The following is a 25,095-nucleotide window of genomic DNA, read 5'->3' on the forward strand; positions in this document are numbered from 1 at the left end:
CCATTCATTCTTATTGTTATATAACACAGCATATTTTGTAAGCCCTTTTCTGTCACTCTAGGATATCATGGCATGTTTTCTAAGACCAGACTTTGACAGCTGGCATTCAGACAGTATGAATGCATTCTCTCAGTTGTTGACCTTTTGAATGTACATTATATGGCCAAAAGTATTAAGACACCCCTACTTATTATTGAGTTAAGATGTTTCAGCCTCACCCATTGCTCACACATGCATAAGATCCATCACTTAACCATGAAATCTCCATAGCCAAAACATTGGCAGTACAAGATCTCAGTACTTTAAACGTAGCATTGTCATAAGATGCCATCTTTGCCACAAGTCAGTTTGTGAAATGTCCCCCATATTAGATCTGCACCGGTCAACTGTAAGCGCTATAACTGTAAATTGAAAGTGTCTATGAGCAACAATAGCCCAGCCACGATGTGGTAGACCACACAAACTCAAAGAGTGGGGCTGCTGAGAGCTGAACCACATAGCATGTAAAAAATTGCATTACCACAAAGTTCCAAACTGCCTCTGGAAAGAGCATCAGCACAAAAACTGCTTCGGGACTTTCGCAAAATAGGTTTCCATGGCCTCAAAATAGGTTTCCAAGTGCATCTCAAAAAATGTTGTGGAAAGGTTTTTTCTGGAATACAAATCAAAAAGTGACACCTTCATATATTCTAGATTCTTTACATTGAAACATTTCAATACTTTTTTGTTTTAATCTTGATGATTACAGCTTACAGCTCATGAAAATAAAAAAACAGTATCTCAAAATATTAGAATAAAAATTGTCAACACTTCCATATTTTAACATTTTTATTCTAATATTTTGAGATACTTGTCTTCACTAACCCCTAACCCCTAACACTTGATGTCTTCAGTAACCCTAATCCTAACCTTTGATGTCTGCACTAACCCTAACCCATTCCCTAGCAGCTGGCTAAGCAGTCATGTGGTTTTAGACAGGGGAGAGGCATTTGTTTCATTCAGCAAAGGTTAAGAAATGTTAAGCATTTTTCCTATAACAAGCATCTTTAGCAACATCTCTTTGCAACAACAACCAAAAAATATTTATCTTAGTGCTAGAGACATATGTCAGATGTGTTTTTGAACCCTACATAAAAACTTGGTATGAACAGCTTACCCAGTTGACAGACCCAATACTGTAGTGATCCTGGACAGAATGTGTTGTACAGTTCACAGTCTGTTTTTTTATACTTAGGTAATATGGCTCAAGGGGAGTGATATATCGCTAATATCCCATAGCAAAGAGTTGCCTTGAAACTGCCCTTAGCTGTGATATACTGGCAATATACCACAAAACCAAAGTATGCCTTATTGCTGTTATAAACAAGTTAAAATAAAGGACTAAAATAACACTAAAATAAATGACACAGTACATTTCATTAACCACTACAGCGCTTATGGTGTAATGGCAGACAGACCTAATCAAGCAAACCCAACACTACAGGTAATCAAATAATCCCAACACTAACGTTGTAATACATTATTAGACCTGTTTCAAAAAGTAGAAAAGTCCAAGTCACCCCTGGCTGTTACGACATATAGACCAAGGGAAGAGTGTTTTCCTACATTTCTATACAGCTGAGTAAAGACATCTATCTGCAGATGTCCAGACTCCATGCAGAGAAAAACAGCAAACAATAAATAGCAAAGGGCTCCATTTTAAACAATTCTTCACTCTAACCCACTTTGAAGAGTCTGTCTGTTTTTTCACACTATCTTTGGATTAAAACAACCATTCATACAGCTTCCTAGGATCATCCAAGGGTTATGGCTCAGTATCAATGCTTCCCAGGATCATCCAAGGGTTATGGCTCAGTATCAATGCTTCCCAGGATCATCCAAGGGTTAGGGCTCAGTATCAATGCTTCCCAGAATCATCCAAGGATTAGGGCTCAGTTTCAATGCTTCCCAGGATCATCCAAGGGTTAGGGCTCAGTATCAATTCTTCCCAGAATCATCCAAGGATTAGGGCTCAGTTTCAATGCTTCCCAGGATCATCCAAGGGTTAGGGCTCAGTACCAATACTTCCCAGAATCATCCAAGGGTTAGGGCTCAGTATCAATGCTTCCCAGAACCATCCAAGGGTTAGGGCTCAGTACCAATACTTCCCAGGATACAGTAGATATAAAAAGTCTACACACCCCTGTTAAAATGACAGGTTCTTGTGATGTAAAAGAATGAGACAAAGATAAATCATGTCAGAACCTTTTCCACCTTTAATGTGACCTATATCGTGAACAATTCAATTGAAAAACAAACTGAAATCTTTGAGGAAAGAATAATAAATAATAATAATAATTACCTGGTTGCATAAGTGTGCACACCCTTAAACTAATTCTTTGTTGAAGCACCTTTTGATTTTATTACAGCACTATGAACCACAAAAACAGGCACATTGTCCTTCTATGAATAAAACAACTTGGAAAAGACCCGGCTATATAATTGCATTATTATTCTTTAGACTTCCAGTGTTTGTGCATTGTATTAGTTCATTAAATGCCAAGCGTTTAATATTTGAAAGAGCACTGAAATAATATATACGGTGGATATAAAAAGTCTACACACCCCTGTTAAAATGCCAGGTTCTTGTGATTGTAAATCATCTCAGAACTTTTTCCTACTTTAATGTGACCTATAACGTGAACAATTAAATTGAAAAACAAGCTGAAACCTTTGAGTGAAAAAAATTAAAAACTCATAATAACCTAGTTGCATAAGTGTGCATACCCTTAAACTAATTCTTTGTTGAAGCACCTTTTGATTTTATTACAGCACTCAGTCTTTTTGGGTAGGAGTCTATTAGAATGGCACATCTTGAAGTGGCAATATTTGCCCACTCTTCTTTGTAAAAGCGCTCCAAATCTGTCAGATTGCGAGGACATCTCCTGTGCACAGACCTCTTCAGATCACCCCAGAGATGTTCAATTGGATTCAGGTCTGGGCTCTGGCTGGGCCATTCCAAAACATTAATCTTCTTCTGGTGAAGCCATGCTTTTGTGGATTTGGATATGTGCTTTGGGTCGTTGTCATGCTGAAAGGTCAACTTCATCTTTAGCTTTCTAACAGACGCCTTAGGGTTTTGTGCCAAAATTGCCTGGTATTTGGAACATAATTACCTCCACCCTGACTAAGGCCTGGTTCCAGCTGAAGAAAAACAGCCCCAAAGCATGATTCTGCCACCACCATGCTTCACTGCGGGTATGGTGTTCTTTGGGTGATGTGCAGTGTTGTTTTTGCACCAAACATACCTTCTGGAATTATGGCCAAATAGTTCAAACTTGGTTTCATCAGACCATAACACATTTTCTCAAGTGCTTTTGGGGGACTTGATGTTTGTTTTTGCAAACTTCAGCCAGGCTTGGATGTTTTTCTTTGTAAGAAAAGGCTTCCGTCTTGGCACCCTACCCCATAGTCCATTCATATGAAGAATACTGGAGATTGTTGTCACATATAGTACACAGCCAATACTTGCCAGAAAATCCTGCAGTTCCTTTAATGTTGCTGTAGACCTCTTGGAAGCCTCCCTGAACAGTTTTCTTCTCGTCTTTTCATTAATTTTGGAGGAATGTCCAGTTTTTGGTAATGTCTCTGTTGTGCCATATTTTCTCCACTTGATGATGGCTGTCTTCACTGTGTTCCATGGTATATCTAATGCTTTGGAAATTATTTTGCACCCTTCTCCTGACTGATATCTTTCAACAATGAGATCCCTTTGATGCTTTGGAAGCTCTCTGTGGACTATGGCTTTTGCTCTGAGATGCAACTAAGAAAATGTCAGGAAAATCCTACTAGAAAAGCAGAACTTTATTTGTAATTAATCAGAGTCACTTTAAATGATGGCAGGTGTGTAATGACTTCTATTTAACATTAGTTTGAATGTGATTGGTTAATTCTGAACACAGCCACATCCCCAGTTATAGAAGGGTGTGCACACCTATGCAACCAGGTTATTGTAAGGTTTTTATTTTTCATTTTTCCCCCTCAAAGATTTCAGTTTTTTTTTCAATTGAATTGTTCACATTATAGGTCACTCTAAAAGTAAAAAAAGTGATTTATCTTTGTCTCATTCTTTTACATCACAAAAACCTGGCATTTTCACAGGGGTGTGTAGACAATTTATATCCACTGTATGCATGGTCTTAAGGGATGTATAGAGCAATATGTGCCTACTTAAAACAGGCTTGTTAGCTAACTTGTTAGCATAGTATTAACTGCAGAAGACCCACAGGTTCAGAAGTGACTACATTGTATATCCTTGGAGGGATCAGGAATCAACAATCAAAAACAAAACGTTAACCCTAAAATATTCTATTGGTTAGATAGTTGGGGTCCTTAACCTTGCATCTCCACATCACATTCAAATTCTAGATGAATCACTCTGAAGTCAGACAGCCACAATGTAGATGTGTCACTGTATCACTCTGATGTCAGACAGTCAGTGGATTGATGTGTCACGGTATCACTGTGATGTCAGACAGTCAGTGGATTGATGTGTCATGGTATCACTGTGATGTCAGACAGTCAGTGGGTAGATGTGTCACTGTATCACTCTGATGTCAGACAGTCAGTGGATTGATGTGTCACGGTATCACTGTGATGTCAGACAGTCAGTGGGTAGATGTGTCACTGTATCACTCTGATGTCACATAGTCAGTGGCTAGATGTTTCACAGTATCACTCTGATATCACATAGTCAGTGGCTAGATGTGTCACAGTATCACTCTGATGTCACACAGTCTGTAGGCAGATGTGTCACTGTATCACTCTGATGTCACACAGTCTGTAGGCAGATGTGTCACTGTATCACTCTGATGTCACACAGTCTGTAGGCAGATGTGTCACTGTATCACTCTGATGTCACACAGTCTGTAGGCAGATGTGTCATTTTATTAGTCTGAAATTAAACAGCCAGTAGGTAGCTATTTCTTCAACAGGTAGGAAAACACTGATTCATATGGAGTAATTATGAGAAGTCAGTTAGTTTGTTGAATTAGACTGTTGGTTAAACTTATGATTTGCGATTAGACTGATGATGAAACAGATTATGTGGGTCAGAGTCATGATCCCAACAGTCTTACCGAATAAATATTTTAGGTAGGATAAAATGAATGTTTTCTTAGATTGTAGGATAAAAGTGAGGACAAAAGACCTGCCTCATGTATTAATGGGGTCCTGTAGGGTACTGTTGAAGGAATAGAGGGAGGGAGTGTGGGAAGGACCCTTACCCTTTAGTCTGTCCAAACAAACCCAGCATCTGGTGGGTTATCTTACTAACTGGCTTACCTATTCCTTCTGTCTGACTGGACTGATCAGTGATTAGATGTCTAAGAGGAGAGATCAGTGATTGGCTAAGAGTAGAGTGAGCAGTGATTGGCTGACTGAGTGTTGTCAGCATAACTGGGGGTCAGAGACACCTCAGGGCTTTATTAGGGCCATAGTTATTTGTTCTGAAGAACAGCTCTGCTGCCGTAAGAGACTTTTAGGCCGGTAATCTCTGCTAACAGGGAGATGTCCATGGCCGGTAATCTGGCCTGACGTGTGTTTTAGTAGCACTTACTGAGCGGTTTGAGGATGCTGTTGCTGGCCTCATCATTGTTTTCTGTGTCTGACTTGTCAGAGATGTTCTCCATCAAACGATCCTTTCTGTCCTTGTGGCCGCCTCTCCGGTGGTGACGTCTTCGACGGCGGTAGCTCTTGGGCATTTGCACACCAATATAGACAGTGTGGTGACCTGGTGAGAGAGACACAATGGTTTAAGGTTTTCTTCTTTCTAAAACTGCATATCTAATTCTTATTATTGCTTAAAACATATTTGAAACAATAATTTCAGCAGATTTATTTTCCTAGCGGGTTAGATGGTGGTTTATATATTATATACTGTGTTAAATGGTGGTTTATAAAGTGAGTTAGATGGTGGTTTATATATTTGGTTAGATGGTGGTTTATATAGTGGGTTAGACGGTGGTTTATATAGTGGGTTAGATGGTGGTTTATATACTTTGTTAGATGGTGGTTTACATACTGGGCAGATGGTAGATTATATAGTGGATTAGATTGTATTTTAAATAGGGGGTTAGATGGTGGTTTATATACTGGGTAAGATTGTGGTTTACGTAGTGGCTTAGATGGTGGTCTATATAGTAGGTTAGATTGTGGTTTATATAGTAGGTTAGATGCTGGTTTATATAGTGAGTTAGATGGTGGTTTATATATTGGGTTAGATTGTGGTTTATATACTGTGTTAGATGGTGGTTTACATAATGGATTAGATGGTGGTTTATATACTGGGTTAGATTGTGGTTTATGTAGTGGTTTAGATGGTGGTCTATATAGTAGGTTAGATTGTGGTTTATATAGTAGGTTAGATGGTGGTTTATAAAGTGAGTTAGATGGTGGTTAATATATTGGGTTGTATGGTGGTTTACATAGTAGGTTAGATGGTGATTTACATAGTGGATTAGATGGTGGTTTATATAATGGGTTAGATGGTGGTTTACATAGTGAATTAAATGGTAGTTTATATTGTGGGTTAGATGGTGGTTTATATAGAGGGTTGTATGGTGGTTTACATAGTGGGTTAGATGGTGGTTTACATAGTGGATTAAATTGTGGTTTATATTGTGGGTTAGATGGTGGTTTATATAAAGGGTTAGATGGTGGTTTATATAAAGGGTTAGATGGTGGTTTACACAGTGGATGAAATGGTGGTTTATATTGTGGATTAGATGGTGGTCTATATAGTAGGTTAGATGGTGGTCTAAATAGTAGGTTAGATGGTGGTCTATATAGTAGGTTAGATGGTGGTCTATATTGTGGGTTAGATGGTGGTTTACATAGTGGATGAAATGGTGGTTTATATTGTGGAATAGATGGTGGTCTATATAGTAGGTTGGATGGTGGTCTATATTGTGGGTTAGATGGTGGTTTATATACTGTGTTAGATGGTGGTTTACATAGTGGATTAGATGGTGGTTTATATAGTGGGTTAGATGGTGGTTTACATAGTGGATTAAATGGTGGTTTATATTGTAGGTTAGATGGTGGTTTATATAGAGGGCTACATAGTGATTATATGGTGAATTAGGGGAAATGGCTTCAACAGTTCTCTTTAAAAGTATTTTCATTCTATATTTAAATATTTAATATTTATATTAAATTTTAACCCTAACCCTAACCCTATTCCTTTATTCTGTAATTTGCTATGTCTATGATTCTTTACCACAGATTGAAGTTTCCTCTCAGGAATTACAGAATTATTATTCCCTCCCAAATGATTTGAATTTAACTTAAGTGGTGCTAGTATGCACTTGCTAACAGGGGCCCTTATAAATGGTTCTAAAATGTGTCTTTAATTATGATCTTTTCACATTCTGTGCCTACAGGTGCTGGTCATAAAATTAGAATATCATCAAAAAGGTGATTTATTTCAGTAATTCCATTCTAAAAGTGAAACTTGTATATTATGTTCATTCATTACACACAGACTGATATATTTCAAATGTTTATTTCTTTTAATTGTGATGATTATAACTGACAATTAATGAAAATCCCAAATTCAGTATCTCAGAAAATGTGAATAATACTAAGACCAATACAAAAAAAATATTTTTAGAAATGTTGGCCAACTGAAAAAAGTATGAACATGAAAAGTATGAGCATGTACAGCACTCAATACTTAGTTGGGGCTCCTTTTGCCTGAATTACTGCAGCAATGTGGCGTGGCATGGAGTCGATCAGTCTGTGGCACTGCTCAGGTATTATGAGAGCCCAGGTTGCTCTGATATTGGCCTTCAGCTCTTCTGCATTGTTGGGTCTGGCGTATCGCATCTTCCTCTTCACAATACCCCATAGATTTTCTTTAGGGTTAAGGTCAGGCTAGTTTGCTGGCCAATTAAGAACAGGGATACCATGGTCCTTAAACCAGGTACTGGTAGCTTTGGCACTGTGTGCAGGTGCCAAGTCCTGATAGAAAATGAAATCTGCATCTCCATAAAGTTGGTCAGCAGTAGGAAGCATGAAGTGCTCTAAAACTTCCTGGTAGACGTGTGAGTTGAACTTGGACCCCAGAAAACACAGTGGACCAACACCAGCAGATGACATGGCACCCCAAACCATCACTGCCTGTGAAACTTTACACTGGACTTCAAGCAACGTGGATTCTGTGCCTCCCCTCTCTTCCTCCAGACTCTGGGACCTTGATTTCCAAAGGAAATGCTAAATTTACTTTCATCAGAGAACATAACTCAGCAGCAGTCCAGTCCTTTTTGTCTTTAGCCCAGGCGAGAAACTTTTGACACTGTGTCTTGTTCAAGAGTGGCTTGACACAAGGAATGCGACAGCTGAAACCTATGTCTTGCATACATCTGTGCGTGGTGGTGCTTGAAGCACTGACTCCAGTTGAAGTCCACTCTTTGTGAATCTCCCCCATATTTTTGAATGGGTTTTGTTTCACAATCCTCTCCAGGGTGCGGTTATCCTTATTGCTTGTACACTTTTTTCTACCACATCTTTTCCTTCCCTTCGCCTCTCTATTAATGTGCTTGGACACAGAGCTCTGTGAACAGCCAGCCTCTTTAGCTATGACCTTTTGTGTCTTGCCCTCCTTGTGCAAGGTGTCAATGGTCTTTTGGACAGCTGTCATATCAGCAGTCTTCCCCATGATTGTGTTGCCTACAGAACTAGACTGAGAGACCATTTAAAGGCCTTTGCAGGTATTTTAAGTTAATTAGCTGATTAGAGTGTGGCACCAGGTGTCTTCAGTATTTAACCTTTTCACAATATTCTAATTTTCTGAGATACTGAATTTGGGGTTTTCATTAGTTGTCAGTTATAATCATCAAAATTAAAAGAAATAAACACTTGAAATATATCAGTCTGTGTGGAATGAATCTATACATTATACACATTTCACTTTTTTGATGGAATTACTATTAAAATAAATCAACTTTTCTATGATATTCTAATTTTATGACCAGCACCTGTACATTTCAGACAGGTGTATATGATAAAAAAACAACAACAAGGATATATAGTGAGTTAAATGGTGGTTTATATAGTAGGTTAGATGTTTTTTTTATAGTAGGTTAGATGGTGGTTTATATAGTAGGTTAGATGGTGATTCATACAGTAGGTTAGATGGTGGTTTATATAGTAGGTTTGATTGTGGACCCTAACTGAGGCTGTCTCTAGGTGTACCAGAACTGAGGCTGTCTCTAGGTGTACCAGAACTGAGGCTGTCTCTAGGTGCACCAGAACTGAGGCAGAATCTAGAGCCACAGGGCTGTTACACCTGGAGACAGCCTCGGTCCGGTTGCACCTGGAGACAGTCTCGATGCTGATATACCTGGTTACAGTGTCGATGCTGATATACCTGGATAGTGTCAGTATAGTTACAACTGGGGATAGGTCAGTTCTGTAACACTATGTCCTCAGTGTCAGTCATTGACAATGCTTCTCTGCAACCCTTCCTACATGCTGGCTGTACATGACACCACAAGGAAGTTAGTCACAGCCCTTGAAACAAAAGTCAATTATACCACACAAAGGCACATGCCATTTGTTTTTTCTAAATGTACTCTGACAGCCAGCAGTGTGAATAGAGAGCTTATACCAATCAATCACATTGCTTCTGGACTTACTCCTCAGTAACAGCACCCCCAGTTGTACCTATACAACTTCATAAGAGTTAACTTATCCAATTCTTAACAATAAACCAGAGATGATGCAGGCCAACAATTCACATCTTTAGAAGAGCAGACAACCGAAAAGAAAAGAGGGGGTTTTAGTAGGAGAATGAAAGTGATATATGGAGAGTGGGCAAGAGAGAGTGATGAAAGAGAAGGCAGGGAAAATGAGAAGGGAGGGAACGAAAGAGGGAAGGGAGCTGGAAAGGGAGATTTGCTCACTGCCAGAGAAGCTTTGTTGTGGGCTTCCTGTTCTTTTGGGTTTGGGTTCTTTTAGTTTCTTTTGGGTTTCCCCCACCAGGACTTGAATGAAGTGACTCGCTATATAACCATAGAGACATAAAACCAGTTACCCCGGTAACAGAGCTTCTGGGACTGCAGGGGCCTACGTGGAGGGCTGGGAACTTACCGATGTTCACAATGAGCATGCTAATATCAACAACATGCTTACAGCAACATTTAGAAAATAGCAAAAACATGACAAATCCAGCAGCTGATATAATGAGCAACAGCAAATAGCAATGGTTGTGGTGGACAAATGATCATCATATGGGCGTATACCACATACATGTTTTGGTTTTGATTAAGTGGTGTGCTCTCCCATTGACAAATTAATTAACAGGGAGTAGGATGTCTCGATTCTTGTTCCATCTCTGAAAATAGCAACTGCATGCAAATGAAACGAGTACATAGTTAGTTCAGATAAATACAATGAGATCTAGCTCATGTTCATATTTTGTTTGTGTTGGGGTAGATTAAGTTATTTTTATCCTATGCAGATGTTTTCATGAGGCCCTTTAATAAGTAAAGTCTGTTCACTGAGGACTTATCCTACAACATATGGTGCTGAATTACCAATAGAACACAATATCACATGAAGTAATCCCTAGCACTGAAGCTGTGCACATAGTATTTATGTGTGTATTAGAGTAAGTGTGCAGAGGCTGGAGTAACTGTGTGCGTTTATTTATGTGTGGTAGTTAGGAGTTAGCTGTCTGGGTGTTTTTATTCTGTCGTTTGGTTGTGTTACTGTGTGTGTCTGTGTTTGGTGGGGTATCTTTCTGTGTGTTTATCACATCTTACACTTCTTACAAATTGTATAGTAGTTGTATAGAATCTTGTTCATTTGGCAGCATGTTCGGTAGAGTTTGATCAATCAATCAATCAAATGTATTTATAAAGCCCTTATTACAACAGCAGTTGTCACAAACAACAGTAGTGTTGAATTTCAGTGGCTAGGAAAAACTCCCTAAGAAGGCCGAATTTTAGGAAGAAACCTAGAGAGGACCCAGGCTCAGAGGGGTGACCAGTCCTCTTCTGGCTGTGCCGGGTGAGATATTAAGAGTCCAATTGGAATAATGAATACATTTATCTGGGCTAAATCCAGAGTCTATTTAAAATTAGATTAGGTCAAAAGTATGACCAGATGGACAAGGACAGGGACAGCAACGGGCCCCCCAAACCAGGTACTCCGCAGGTGTGGACGAGGACTTCATGTCCTCCTATATGTACAGAAACAACATTATTACTTCCATCGCAAACTTATATTAGTGCATTGACGCAGTAGTTGTAAAATGCATGTTTAACTGACTGGGCTATTATGTTTAAAACGGGAGAAGACTGGGAAAATTCCAAAAATGCATTCATCATATCAACAATGATTTATAGTGGAGAAGGAGAACTTAGTGGGGAAGGAGAACTGACCCAATCCCCAAGCACAGTAGTATAGCAGCGTAAGACCTAGGAACTGAGACGGGGGGTCCTGCGACACTGTGGCCCTACCCGGGGGAGGCCCCGGACAGGGCCCAACAGGCAGGAACTCAATCCACCCACATAGCCAGGCATCAACCAAAGGGACACCTACCAACTGCAACCACCCTGAATGAGGGCTGAGTATTGCCAGCAGAGTACAACCCAATTGCACACGTGCGCAACAGAGAGACAACAACAAGCCAGTGACTCTTCCCCTGAAAGGCATTGGAGGGAGGGCATCCCAGTGGCAACGAGAGCCCACCTGGCAAGACAGCAAGGGTGGACAGTATCAAGCCTGCTGGTCACCTTCATGCCCCCGGGCCAGGCTACACCAAATTATGAACCATTCTGTAGAGATGTAGAGATGAGTTTTTAGTAAACACTTGAAAGTTTGCACTGAGTTTGAATTTCTATCCTTAAGTGGCAAATCATTCCACAGTAGTGGAGCTCTATGAAAAAAGGCCCTGCCTCCGGCTGTTTGTTTAGAAATTCTAGGTATAATTAAAAGGCCTGCATCTTGCGATCGTAGGTTACGTGTAGGTATGTATGGCTGGATCATTTCAGCAAGGTAAGCAGGAGCAAGTCCATGTATTGATTTATAGGTTAACAGTAAAACCTTAAAATCAGCCCTAACCCTAACAGGCAGCCAGTGTAAGGACGCTAGGACAATAACGCTAGGAGTAATGTGTTCAAATTATTTTGTTCTAGTTAGGATTCTAGCAGCTGTGTGCAGCACTAATTAAAGTTTATTTATTGATTTGACAGGGTAGCCGGAAAGAAGAGCATTGCAGTAATCTAGTCTAGAAGTAACGAAAGCATGAATTAATTTTTCTGCATCAGTTTTTGATAGAAAGTTTCTGATTTTTGTAATGTTTCGAAGATGAAAATAAGCAACTCTTGAGAAATTTTTCATATGTTCATCAAAGGAGAGGTCAGGGTCAAGGATAATGCCAAGGTTTTTTACAGTTTTTTGGGATACGACCATGCAGCTGTCGAGGTTCACAGTGAGATCTGCTAACAACGTTCTTTGTTTCTTGGGTCCTAAAACGAGCAGTTCTGTTTTTTTTTAGTTTAAGAGCAAGAAGTTCTCTGTCATCCACTTCCTAATATCTGAAACGCATGCTTCCAAAGTAGCTAATATTGGGGTTTCTCCATGCTTCATTGAAATATATAACTGTGTGTCATCAGCATAACAGTGAAAATTTACATTGTGATTTTGGATTACATCGCCCAGAGGGAGCATATATAGTGAGCACAATAATGGGCCCAGAACCGAGCCTTGAGGAACACCAAAGCATACCTTTGACTTGTCAGAGGATATGCCATCTACACTAACAAACTGATATCTTTCAGATAAATAGGATTTAAATCAGGCTAGAACATGTCCACGGAGCCCAATATGGGATTCCAGTCTCTCTAAGAGAAGGAAGGGAGTGATCAATAGTGTCAAAAGCAGCACTAAGATCAAGAAGCAGCAGGACAGACACGGAAACTTTGTCTGAGGCCATTAGAAGGTAATTTGTTACCTTCACAAGTGCAGTCTCAGTACTATGATGGGATCTGAAACCGTACTGGAGATTTTCATAAATGTTATTTGTCTTCAGGAAGGCATTCAGTTGTTAGGAAACACATTTTTCTAAGATTTTTGAGAAGAACGGGAGGTTTAATTTCCGCAATTTTTTGTGAATTAGGTACACACAGAGGAAAAGGAGCAATTTATTAAGTTCATCATTGGCTGACCTAGCACAGGAAATATCTCCTTAAGTAATTTTGTTGGAATCGGGTCTAGCTGACAGTTCGTGGGTTTAGAACTCATTACAAATTTAGTGAATGTGTCGAGCTATACGGTATCAAAAAATGGTCAGGGAGGTTCAGGACATTTTTAGGACAACTAAGATTTTGAGGACCATAACTATTTAAGGAGGAGTCAGTTATTTGTTTTCTAATGGTGATGATCTTTTCATCAAAGTAGTTCATGTATTCATAACAACTAAAGTGAAGACCCACTTCACTTGTTGAGCTTTGCTTTTTTGTTAATTTTGCAACTGTATCAAAGATACATTTTGGATTGTTTTTGCTCACCTCAATCAGGTTAGAGAAATAAGCTGATTGAGCAGACGTGAGTGATTTTCGGAATTGTAGTGTACTGTCTATCCAGGCTAGTCTGAATACTTCCAACCTGGTGGAGTGTCACTTTCGCTCCAATTTTCTGGAGGCTTGCTTAAGTACTCTAGTATTGTCTGTGTACCAGGGAGCAAGTTTCTTGTTGCGTATTTCTTTTGTTTTTAGTGGTGCAGCTGTGTCTAATGTATTTCGCAGTTTAGATCCTCGATTTGATTGTTTACAGATTTATTTACTCTGTTGTTAATGAACGAATATCAAGGAATTTATTTGTAGTCCAAGAATTTATAGCACGGGTTTTGAAACTCATTGCTTGCAGAGCAAGTGGATTTCTTGTTTTAACGGTAAATGTAATAAGACACTGATCCGATAATCCAGGATTTTGTGGGGAAATGATTAGATCTACAATATCTATTTCTCGTGACAGGACTAAATCTAAGATGTGATTGTGGCAATGTGTTGGACCTGAGACATGCTAGATAAAACCCATTGAGTCAATTATGGCTTCAAAGGCTTTTTGAAGAGGATCATTGGACTTTTCCATATGAATATTGAAATCGCCAAAAATTTGAATACTATCTGCCATGACTATAAGGTTAGACAAGAATTCTGGAAACTCATTGAGGAACATTGTGTATGGCCCGGGGGGCCTATAAATAGTAGCTATGTAAAACGATTTATCGGCCTGGTTAACTTTCATGAGTAAAACTTCAAAAGAATGAATATCAGTGATATGTTTGAGAGTACATTTATATTTACTGTCATAAATATTAGCAACATCCCCTCCTTTTCGGGGATGCACGAAGGATATAATCACTAGTATAACCAGGAGGAGAGGCTTTATTTAAGGCAGTGAATTCATTAGACTTTAGCCACATTTCACATGAACCAATAACATCTAGTTTATGATCAGAGATTAATTAATTTACGGCAACTGCCTTTGGTGCAAGGGATCTAACATTTAGGAGTCCCATTTTGAGATGCGAGGTGATACAGTCATTTTTATTTTTATTTGTGAGGTGGACGAAGGCTTTATCTTAATAACGTTGTTTTTGTTAGCACTACCTTGTTTAACTTTTCTCAGCCTGGAACGAGTCACAGTGGCAATAGGTAAAGCTGTACTAACTACTCTGGCTATGCTATGCTAGCAGGCTGGCTAACAGCCTGTGGCCTGACCTGCACCCTATCTCATGTTAAGGCTATAGGAGTGAGACTCCTGTCAATGTTCCTAGATAAAAGAAGAGCACCACTCCAGCTAGGATGGAGTCCGTCGCTCCTCAGCAGATCAGGTCTGGCCCTATTTCTGGGAGAGTCCCAAAAAGAAAACCAATTATCTACAAATTCTACCTCCTGCGACGGGCTGAACTCCGTTTTCAGCCTGCGATTGAGTTGCGCAAGTCTGCTGTAGAGCTCGTCACCACCCCTAGCTGGGAGGGGACCAGAGACAATTACTCGATGCCGACACATCTTTCTAGCTAGTTTACACGCTGATGCTATGTTCTGCTTCGTAACCTCTGACTGTTTCATCCTAACGTCGTTGGTGCCAACATGAATAACAATATCTCTGTACTCTCTATACTTGCCAGTTTTAGACTTCGCTAGCACCAACCCCAGATTTGCTGCTACGTCGGTGGCTCTGCCCCTCGGTAAACAGTGTACGATCGCCGGCTGATTCTTTAGTCTAATACTGCGGGTAATGGAATCGCCAATGACTAAAGTTTTCAGTTTTTCAAGGCCACCGGTAGAAAATGCCTGCCGATCATTCCCCTCCGAAGACGGCTCGGGCCTTGACTCCGACTCCAGTGGGGAAAACCTGTTGAAAGTCTCAGTTGGATTTAGCAACAATTCAGGTTTAACTGGTTGACGGCATTTCTTCCCAGTGACCAAGAGAAAGTTCTTACCCGGCTGCAGGAGCTGTGCCGGGGGGCTAACAAAACTATCGTTTCTTCCTGGTGGCACTGACGCAGTTTTTTCTATTTCTTCACTAACATAATCCTTGCCTGACATTTGTGTCAGAAGCCGAGCCTCTAACTCTGCTATCTTTATCTGAAGATGATAGTTCTCCTCCGTGTTGTAGCTACAACAATTACAGTGAAAAGGCATTTTAATGATACTTAGCCTCGGGTGTTCAGGGGTGAGTAGTTCCGTTAATTATGTCCAAAAAGAGTCCCGGTGGAGTAAAGTTGTGTAAGAGGTCAACGGCTAAAAAATATTGCGTTGGTAAAACTCTCAAAATATGATTTTGACCAATTAGTTTATATAGAGTAAATTCGAAAAAAGTTTGGCAGGTAGCCAGGTAGGTAACAGCAGGCAGCTTACAGCTTTGAACATAACTTGCTCATCTGAAGCGAGCTCTCTTCTGTAAAGAGAGCTCTACACAATAAACCAGATATTTAATATTCCAAATTTGCTTGACTAGCTAAATTATTCTCCAAATTTAAATCCAGTTTGAATGTGCCTTTTGTTTACTGAAGGTGCCAAACAACTGAGATGGCTGCAGTACAGGCCTGGAGAGGTAGTACAATACAGGCCTGGAGGGGCAGTACAACATAGGCCTGGAGAGGTAGTACAATACAGGCCTAGAGAGGCAGTACAACATTGGCCTGGAGAGGTAGTACAACATAGGCATGGAGAGGGAGCACAGCACATGCCTGGAGAGGTAGTACAGCACAGGCCTGGAGAGGCAGTACAACACGGGCCTGGAGGGGCAGTACAATACAGGCCTGGAGGGGCAGTACAATACAGGCCTGGAAGGGCAGTACAATACAAGCCTGGAGGGCCAATACAGCACAGGCCTGAAGGGGCAGTACAACATAGGCCTGGAGAGGTAGTACAGCACAAATTGTATCAATCATGCGTACGCACAAATTATGTGTGTAAACCATGAGTACACCAGTTTTGACGCAAAGGTTGGCATTAATCAATGCTGAACTTGACGGGAAAGTGTGCGTATCTCTATGCAAATATCAACCCACACATATGCACAGCCAAGCGGTTGAATTGGAGAAATACCATGCTATTTCAGAAAAACTGGAAGAGGAATGTTAACTGAAACACATGGGAATAATCTTATCAATAGAAATATGAATAGCCTACAGGAATGCGCAAACTGTTTCCTGCAACATCGTAGGCCAATAGCTACGGATGTAGCAAGCGTCAAAACCATACAGCTTGTAGCTGATCCAAAAATTGTTGGGACTAATACATTGTAAAATGTTGCCCTTTCAGTGGGCATCCTTAAAGTTTGAAAACAAGACAAACAATAGCCCCATGAACCTGTGCATAAAGCAACACATTCGACATTGCATATTTTAACAATATGCCGATTTATATAAAGATGCTCACTTTTATGACCTAGAGGTTCTTTCTATTTTTTTTTACGAGTTATAGCGTTATCAAACTTGTTGGATTACAATTTGTAATTTGAAAAAAATTGACAATACATTGACAATACATTTGAGAAATGTTTTAATTCTCACAGAATGAAAATGAATAGAACATAAAACAGGTACACTTATTCACTACAAATCGAATAAAACAGCCAATAGGCCTACTCAAAATAAAAGTTAGCCTATATGCTATAGCTATGCAGCACTAAATAAAAAATTCATTTCACTAAAATAAAACAATCACTTTAGCAGATCTTTCCAAGAATCATTGATCTTCAATAAAACTTCTGAAATGTTACTTTCCTACTTTCTACTTACTTTCCACACTCTCTAGGCTACTGTTTCTTTTAACAGATCTTGCGTTTGCCAGACAGCCTCGGTTGTACTGCCACGACCCGGTACAGTCCTCAGTGGAAACCATACGGACCTTTACCAAACTGCACAGCCCCTCAACCCCACTCTGGTTGCAACTGCAGACAGCATACTTTTTCTGTGGAAACAATTACGCCTAAGTACTGGGCCCACATGACTTGAACTGGGCTTGACCAATTCACTTTGATTTTATGTCTGTATTGATATGTTTCTTGAATGTGAAGTTGAAATGCTATGATTAACCTTTTTTTTTATTTACAACAGCAAAACGGAATTGCAATGCGGAATATTTGACTGCTGGTCGGGCTACTTGATACGTTGCGAAAACGGACATGTTTTTAGATTCTAAATCAGATATTATTATGTGAATTTCACATTATGGGAAAAGTAGCCTATTGTCTTGTAAGATTTCTCCACCATGCTATGTGTATCTATTTAAATCACATAGTCAATAGGGCAATTTGGATACCTTATATGGGTAATTGTAGGCATTCATTGGGCGGAGACCGTAAGCTTGTTCACATACGCAGAAGTATAGTATGGGTCTGATTTATCAACGGAAGCATGCGTATATGTTGCGTACGCCAGTTTGATGAATCCCAATAATTTTGTGCGCATGCTGCACAGTATTCGCTTTGAAAATCTGTATTAACATGAAATAATACTGGCAAATGAAAAAGTACTGAAAGTGAAAATACAAAGCTCCTTGATTTATGTTAGGTAAATATTTACAATTGAGCAAATTGTATTATTTAATTATTATGTAGTTCCAATTTAAGCTAAAGATGTCAGATAGTAGTAAAAAAAAGAAGTAAAAAAGAAGAAAATGGTATTATACTGATGGTACCCAATGTAGCATAGCTAAGCAAGCAAGCAAGTTTATTTATATAGCACAATTCATACAATGTGCTTTAAAAAGAAAAAGAAAAAAATAAGAATATAATAACATAAAAACAAATACTCAAATGAAAACATCAAGACAACATCATAATAATAAAACACAGAATAAGAAAATAGAAGGGGGGGTCATGCCCCCATACACATCGATGGAGCTGAAGCAGAAAGTGTCTCTACAAATTCAAGTTCCTCTGTATGTCCATCAATGATGACCTCACTTGGTCCAGACAAGCGAACACGGCAGTGAAAATTGCCAAACAGCGACTATACTTCCTGAGGAGACTCAAGAAAATTTGGCATGTCTGTAAAAACTCTCACCAACTTCTACAGGTGCACCATGGCAAATTGCCTCAGACCACAAGTCCCTCCAGAGGGACTTTGAGTTTGTAATATAGGGTCTCTTTAGTTGAGTAGATAAACTAAGATAAACTCTAGTGTGTGGATATCATTCATTTGTCCTTAAGTCTTAATAATGTTAGCACCGTACTAATTTTTTTAACACGCAAAAGGGATATAATAATTTGGTCCCGTTTACTTATATTTCTTTTACTCCATGAGATTGCTTACTTTAGTCAAATCTTTTCATTATGTTAAATAAGATGTGTATGTTTTTTAATGTTCTGTTTGAATATTGAATAAATCCACATTGCTGCTTTTGGAGCTGTATATTTATTTTTCTGCTCAAAACCACATTCTTTTTGCACTTAGTAAATCTGGATGTACTTATGTATACTCTCATGAAGGATATTAAATAAATCATGTTGCAGTTGACGTAATTCTTCACATGCACAGAAAGGCAGATGTTGTTGGACATGTACAATGAAAATCCCATGTCAAAAACACACACAATTACAAAAAAGTTATAAAGATATTCAAGCATATGAAAATGTTCATAGTGCCCAATCAGGCTTCATAGTGCTCAATCAGGCCTCACAGTGCCCAATCATGCTTCATAGTGCTCAACCAGGCCTCACAGTGCCCAATCAGGCTTCATAGTGCCCAGTCATGCCTCACAGTGTCTTAACCAGGCCTCACATTGTCATTATCATTACAGGTTTGCAATCTCCAACAAATGAACATTGATTGATAAACTAAGCTAGTCTGTCAGATAAAGACTTGTAGCTAAATTCATAGCAATGGATTGCATTAATCCACAGATTACTCAAAAGCAGATGTAGCAAGAATTTATGGGTTATAAATAAAATAAAAGCAAAGATATTGACTTTAACCTAATAGTAAACTTCATGGATTATATGAATAGGAAATCCTTGGATATATGGAAGGCACTGTAAATACCTGGGATTATTTGATTGATTAGGGGATAGTCCTACCTTCCACCTCCTCTTCATCACAGACATGTTTAACAAAGGATGCACCTCGGTCCAACACTGCCTCATCCTCCATCCTGTAGTAGTAGAAAAGGAAGAAAGACTGTTCACACTTCTCCTCCAGGGACAACGTGGAGCCATAGCACTTGGGCTCATTCACCAGGAGCGTATTGGGGGTGCGGCTAGGATTCAGGCCTGTGCTAGGGTTAGGGTTGAGCCTGAAGTTGTTGGATCCGCTCATTCTGAGCTCTTTAAACACTCATCCACAGAGACTTCTCTGCTACCAGACCCATCTATAGGTGGCCTTATTTCTCCAGGGTCCTGGCCAACAAAGCAACTAGCTACAGCAGGAACCAGGCTGATTAAATCTTTCAAGGTATCCAGTGTAGGTCTGCAAACAGGGAAATAGTATCCAGTAACAGATAAATAGTATCCAGTGCAGGCTGGCAGACAGGTATATAGTATCAAATGTAGGCCAGCAAACCGGTAAATAGTATCCAGTGCAGGCTGGCAGACAGGTATATAGTAGCAAATGTAGGCCAGCAATCAGGTAAAAAGTATCCAGTGCAGGCTGGCGGACAGGTATATAGTATCAAATGTAGGCCAGCAAACAGGTAAATAGTATCCAGTGCAGACTGGCAGACAGTTAAAAAGTATCCAGTGCAGGCCAACAAACAGTAAAAAAGTATCCAGTGCTGGCTAACAAACAGTAAAAAAGTATCCAGTGCTGGCTAACAAACAGGTGAATAGTATCCAGTGTAGTCCAACAAACAGGTAGTCAGTGTAGGTCAGCCACCAGAAAATAGTTTCCAGTTACAGCTGGCCACCAGAAAATAGTTAGCCATCAGGCAGATACTAGCACAGTGAAGTAGCTAATCCAGAGTAGCCTTGCTACTAAGCATACACTCTAATGTGGGTAATCCGGCCAGAGGGGGTGGGACAAGGTTAGAGTGACAGAGATAAGGTTAAGGATGGAGGATCTTAGAAGAGCAAGTTGATTGTAATAGGCTAGGAATTGACAGCTAATGTGCAACCCCTGATCAGATGATGACCAGATGAATATGGGCTACAGTCCACTTTGTCTGAACTATAACATAATAACAAAAATAATAATAACAGAAACACACAATTCTGACTCCAGCTTGAGCCTTCTTCTTTCATCACTGCCCTGGCCCAGTCCTGCCATTAGCCCCATGGACCCCATAGCTATGCCTCCACCCAATCCTCCTAATCTCCAGCCTCTGCCCAACCCCCACAACCGTCTGCCTCCGCCCTCACCTCTAAAACAAACTGGCATCACAAATGCTCCTTCTTCTCATCCTCCCTTAGAGGATTAGCCTAGCATTAAGTGACAACAATCAATGAGCCTGCAGTCTGTACCAGAATCATTAGCTAACACAAACCACATTCTAGTTGTGTGTTAGAAGCTCATAACTACACTGTATAGTTAAAAATTAATAAATCAATCTGTAAAATTGGCTTAATTTACATTGTTGGCCTTAATGGTAAAATCAGCTGGTTGCAACTGTCGCTGTCAAATAAAGTGTAAAAATTTATCATAAAGATTAAATAAAAACTGATGAAAAAACATAAAAACAAGACAACTAAGAAAATGTATGAGGGGTCTATGAAGAAACCCCTGGTGTTCTAAGAATGAGGGCACTATGAAGAGACCCATGGTGTTCCAAGAATGAGGGCACTATGAAGAAACTTTGATGGCATTTCAGGTTGGAATATTACAGGTGTGTTTTTATTTAGCTTTATGTTACGTGTGGAGAAAATTTATTTGACTTAACAATGATACATTTTTATATTCATACTATTGATGATCAGCTTAGCACTGACCATACTATTAATGTTCTGGTGAAATCATACTATTGATGATTGGCTTAGCATTGACCATACTATTAATGTTCTGGTGAAATCATACTATTGATGATCGGCTTAGCACTGACCATACTATTAATGTTCTGGTGAAATCATACTATTGATGATCGGCTTAGTACTGACCATACTATTAATGTTCTGGTGAAATCATACTATTGATGATCGGCTTAGTACTGACCATACTATTAATGTTCTGGTGAAATCATACTATTGATGATCGGCTTAGTACTGACCATACTATTAATGTTCTGGTGAAATCATACTATTGATGATCGGCTTAGCCCTAACCATACTATCTATGTTCTCCAGGAGGAATCAATTGACAAGTATAGAAGCCAACCAAAACACAAATGTGTAAGTAATATTGAGAAACACAATCATTATTTGACTATTATATCATCAATATATATAGCCTTAAAATAACACTACAACATATTAACTGAAGATATTATAGAAAAAAATAACCTTTTAGTAACCACTTGCATTGTAAGAATGTATAGCCTTTTATTCATGTTTTATATCATAGTAAAAAATAGTATTTTAGTAGCGTGTAGCCTTATAGTTATACATAGGTTTACAGTATCAATAAGCCTTATATTAGTGTATAAGAGTAACATATAACCTTAGTGTAATGTGTTGGAATTTAGTAATATAGAGCCTCATAAAGCCATAGGAATCGTAATAGTAACATACAGTGGGCCAAAAAAGTATTTAGTCAGCCACCAATTGTGCAAGTTCTCCCACTTAAAAAGATGAGAGAGGCCTGTAAATTTCATCATAGGTACACCTCAACTATGAGAGACAAAATGAGAAAAAATAATCCAGAAAATCACATTGTAGGATTTTTTAATGAATGTATTGGTTAATACCTACAAACAAGCAAAATTTCTCTCTCACAGACCTGTAACTTCTTCTTTAAGAGGCTCCTCTGTCCTCCACTCGTTACCTGTATAAAAGACACCTGCCCACAACCTCAAACAGTCACACTCCAGACTCCACTATGGCCAAGACCAAAGAGCTGTCAAAGGACACCAGAAACTAAATTGTAGACCTGCACCAGGATGGGAAGACTGAATCTGCAATAGGTAAGCAGCTTGGTGTGAAGAAATCAACTGTGGGAGCAATTATAAGAAAATGGAAGACATACAAGACCACTGATAATCTCCCTCGATCCGGGGCTCCACACAAGATCTCACCCAGTGGGGTCAAAATGATCACAAGAACGGTGAGCAAAAATCCCAGAACCACACGGCGGGACCTAGTGAATGACCTGCAGAGAGCTGGGACCAAAGTAACAAAGGCTACCATCAGTAACACACTACGCCGCCAGGGACTCAAATCCTGCAGTGCCAGACGTGTCCCCCTGCTTAAGCCAGTACATGTCAAGGCCCGTCTGAGGTTTGCTAGAGAGCATTTGGATGGTCCAGAAGAGGATTGGGAGAATGTCATATGGTCAGATGAAACCAAAACATAACTTTTTGGTAAAAACTCAACTTGTCGTGTTTGGAGGAGAAAGAATGCTGAGTTGCATCCAAAGAGCACCATACCTACTGTGAAGCATGGGGGTGGAAAAATCAGTGGCTGACTAAATACTTTTTTGCCCCACTGTATATGCCATTATATAACTATAGGAACAGAGTAACATAAAGCCATATCGTAACACAGAACCTCAGTAACATGTAGCCTTATATTAACAGTCAGTCTTATAATAACATGAATACACCTTAATAGTAACATAAAGCCTTAAAGTGTCATATAGTCATAAAACAACAAACTGTAACTGAGAAATATACAGCCTCATAGTAATATATAACCCTATAGTAACGTACAGCCATAGAGTCTCATAATATAGCCTTGTAGAAATTAATAACGATGTAGTAACCTTTAGCTTTCCTTTCCAAAAATATTGAAAGGAAATTTGCAGTGGTCTCTTAATTTTAACCCTTCTGTTACTCAGACTTTTTTGGAAAGAAAAGTAAAAGTTGCAGTGGTCTCTTATATTTTTCCGGAGCTGTATAGCCTTATAGTATCATACTATAGCCCTTTAGAAATTAATAACACTTTGGTAAAATATAACTTATATTCTCATGATATAGCCCCAAAGAAATTATTAACACTATAGTAACATATAGCCTTAGTCTCGTAATATAGCCCTGTAGAAATGGGTAACACTATTGGAACATATATCCTTATAGTATCATACTATAGCCGTGTAGAAATTAATAACAGTATAGGAACTTATAGCCTTATAGTCTTATATTACAGCCCTGTAGAAATGGATAACACTATAGGAACATATCGCCTCATAGTCTCATATTATAGCCCTGGAGAAATAAATAACACTATAGGAACATAGCCTTATAGTCTCATATTATAGCCCTGGATAAATAAATAACACTATAGTAACATATAGCCTTATAGTATTTATACCATTGCCCTGTAGAAATGAATAACACTATAGTAACATATATCATTATAGTATCATACTATAGCCCTGTAGAAATGGATAAAACTATAGTAACATATAGCATTATAGTATCATACTATAGCCCTGAAGAAATGGATAAAACTATAGGAACATATAGCATTATAGTATCATACTATAGCCCTGAAGAAATGGATAAAACTATAGGAACATATATCCTTATAGTATCATACTGTAGCTCTGTAGAAATGAATAACACTATAGAAACATATAAGGAAGAGGTGGATCCAATGAGTAAGTTCTTAGCTCAATAGTTGTTGACTGTCTTTCTATCTCCATTGCCACCAACAGACTCCATGTTTATCTATCTAAAGCTACTTTATTCCCAAACTTCATTGCCACCTAAGGAACAACTGAAGACATAACAGGCAGATTTCTACCAAAAAAGAGCTGTAACCCTAACCCATATCAACTGTATTGATATGATACATTCAATTTAGATGTATAGAACTCGTAATACATATTTATTGTAGTATTTTAAACAGTGTAGATCTGTAAAATAAAATAAAAATTGCCAACACTTAATCAGTGTACAAACAGAATGTATTAAACATAGAGCATCAAATAGTTCTCAGGGTAAAACATATTTATGATGGAGATAGCATTTGTTCAATGACTTTCATTTACATCAAACCGATAGCTTATCATCCTCAACTACTGTCTTACTCAATGCAATCTAAGGATAAACCAGGACAATGTTCCCAGGCAGAAATTGCAGTTGCAGAAATGTTACTTGCATTGTTGTAGCTGAGGCACTACTAGTAATACTTAGAAGACTAAAACAGCAAAATAACCTTAAATAGCAAAAAAAAACTTTTATCAAAATAAACCAATATATGTTAATGATAGAAAGAATAGGTTTACTATAAACATATCGCACCAAAAAGTTGCAAGATATTGTATGTAATCTCAATCAATTTTGTGGGAGGATTGAAGGAAGTTCTAATGCTTTCTTAATATTTTTAGGTCAACAGTAATGGTTTTTACAGTAATGGGACTGTCATAAAAGGGCTTCTGTTATATTCCACCAGAGAGACAACAAGGCGATTAGATTCAGGAATAGGTATATAGATTCATATTCCCTCATATGCATTAAAATTCACTGAGTATTCTGAGTGTATATACACTTATCATGTTAAAAA

General features: G+C 38.9%; 1 protein-coding gene across 5 annotated transcripts in view; it reads right to left on the reverse strand.

Moving 5' to 3' along the window:
- Nucleotides 1–25,095, reverse strand: part of slc4a4a (solute carrier family 4 member 4a) — a 93,650-nt gene that overhangs the window by 68,190 nt on the left and 365 nt on the right. For 2 of the 5 annotated variants that reach the window (XM_034296429.1, XM_029124728.2), the window contains exons 2-3: nt 19,585–19,658; nt 5,597–5,770 (exon numbers count right to left, since the gene is read on the reverse strand). In XM_034296429.1, coding sequence (XP_034152320.1) covers nt 5,597–5,770; nt 19,585–19,658 — 248 coding nt within the window. Of the gene's footprint in view, nt 1–5,596; nt 5,771–19,584; nt 20,436–25,095 lie in introns of those variants that run through there. The other 3 variants (XM_034296427.1, XM_034296428.1, XM_029124727.2) reach the window with 3 other exon arrangements.

Source organism: Esox lucius, chromosome 13 (assembly GCF_011004845.1).
Source record: "Esox lucius isolate fEsoLuc1 chromosome 13, fEsoLuc1.pri, whole genome shotgun sequence".
Classification (NCBI taxonomy): Eukaryota; Metazoa; Chordata; class Actinopteri; order Esociformes; family Esocidae; genus Esox; species Esox lucius.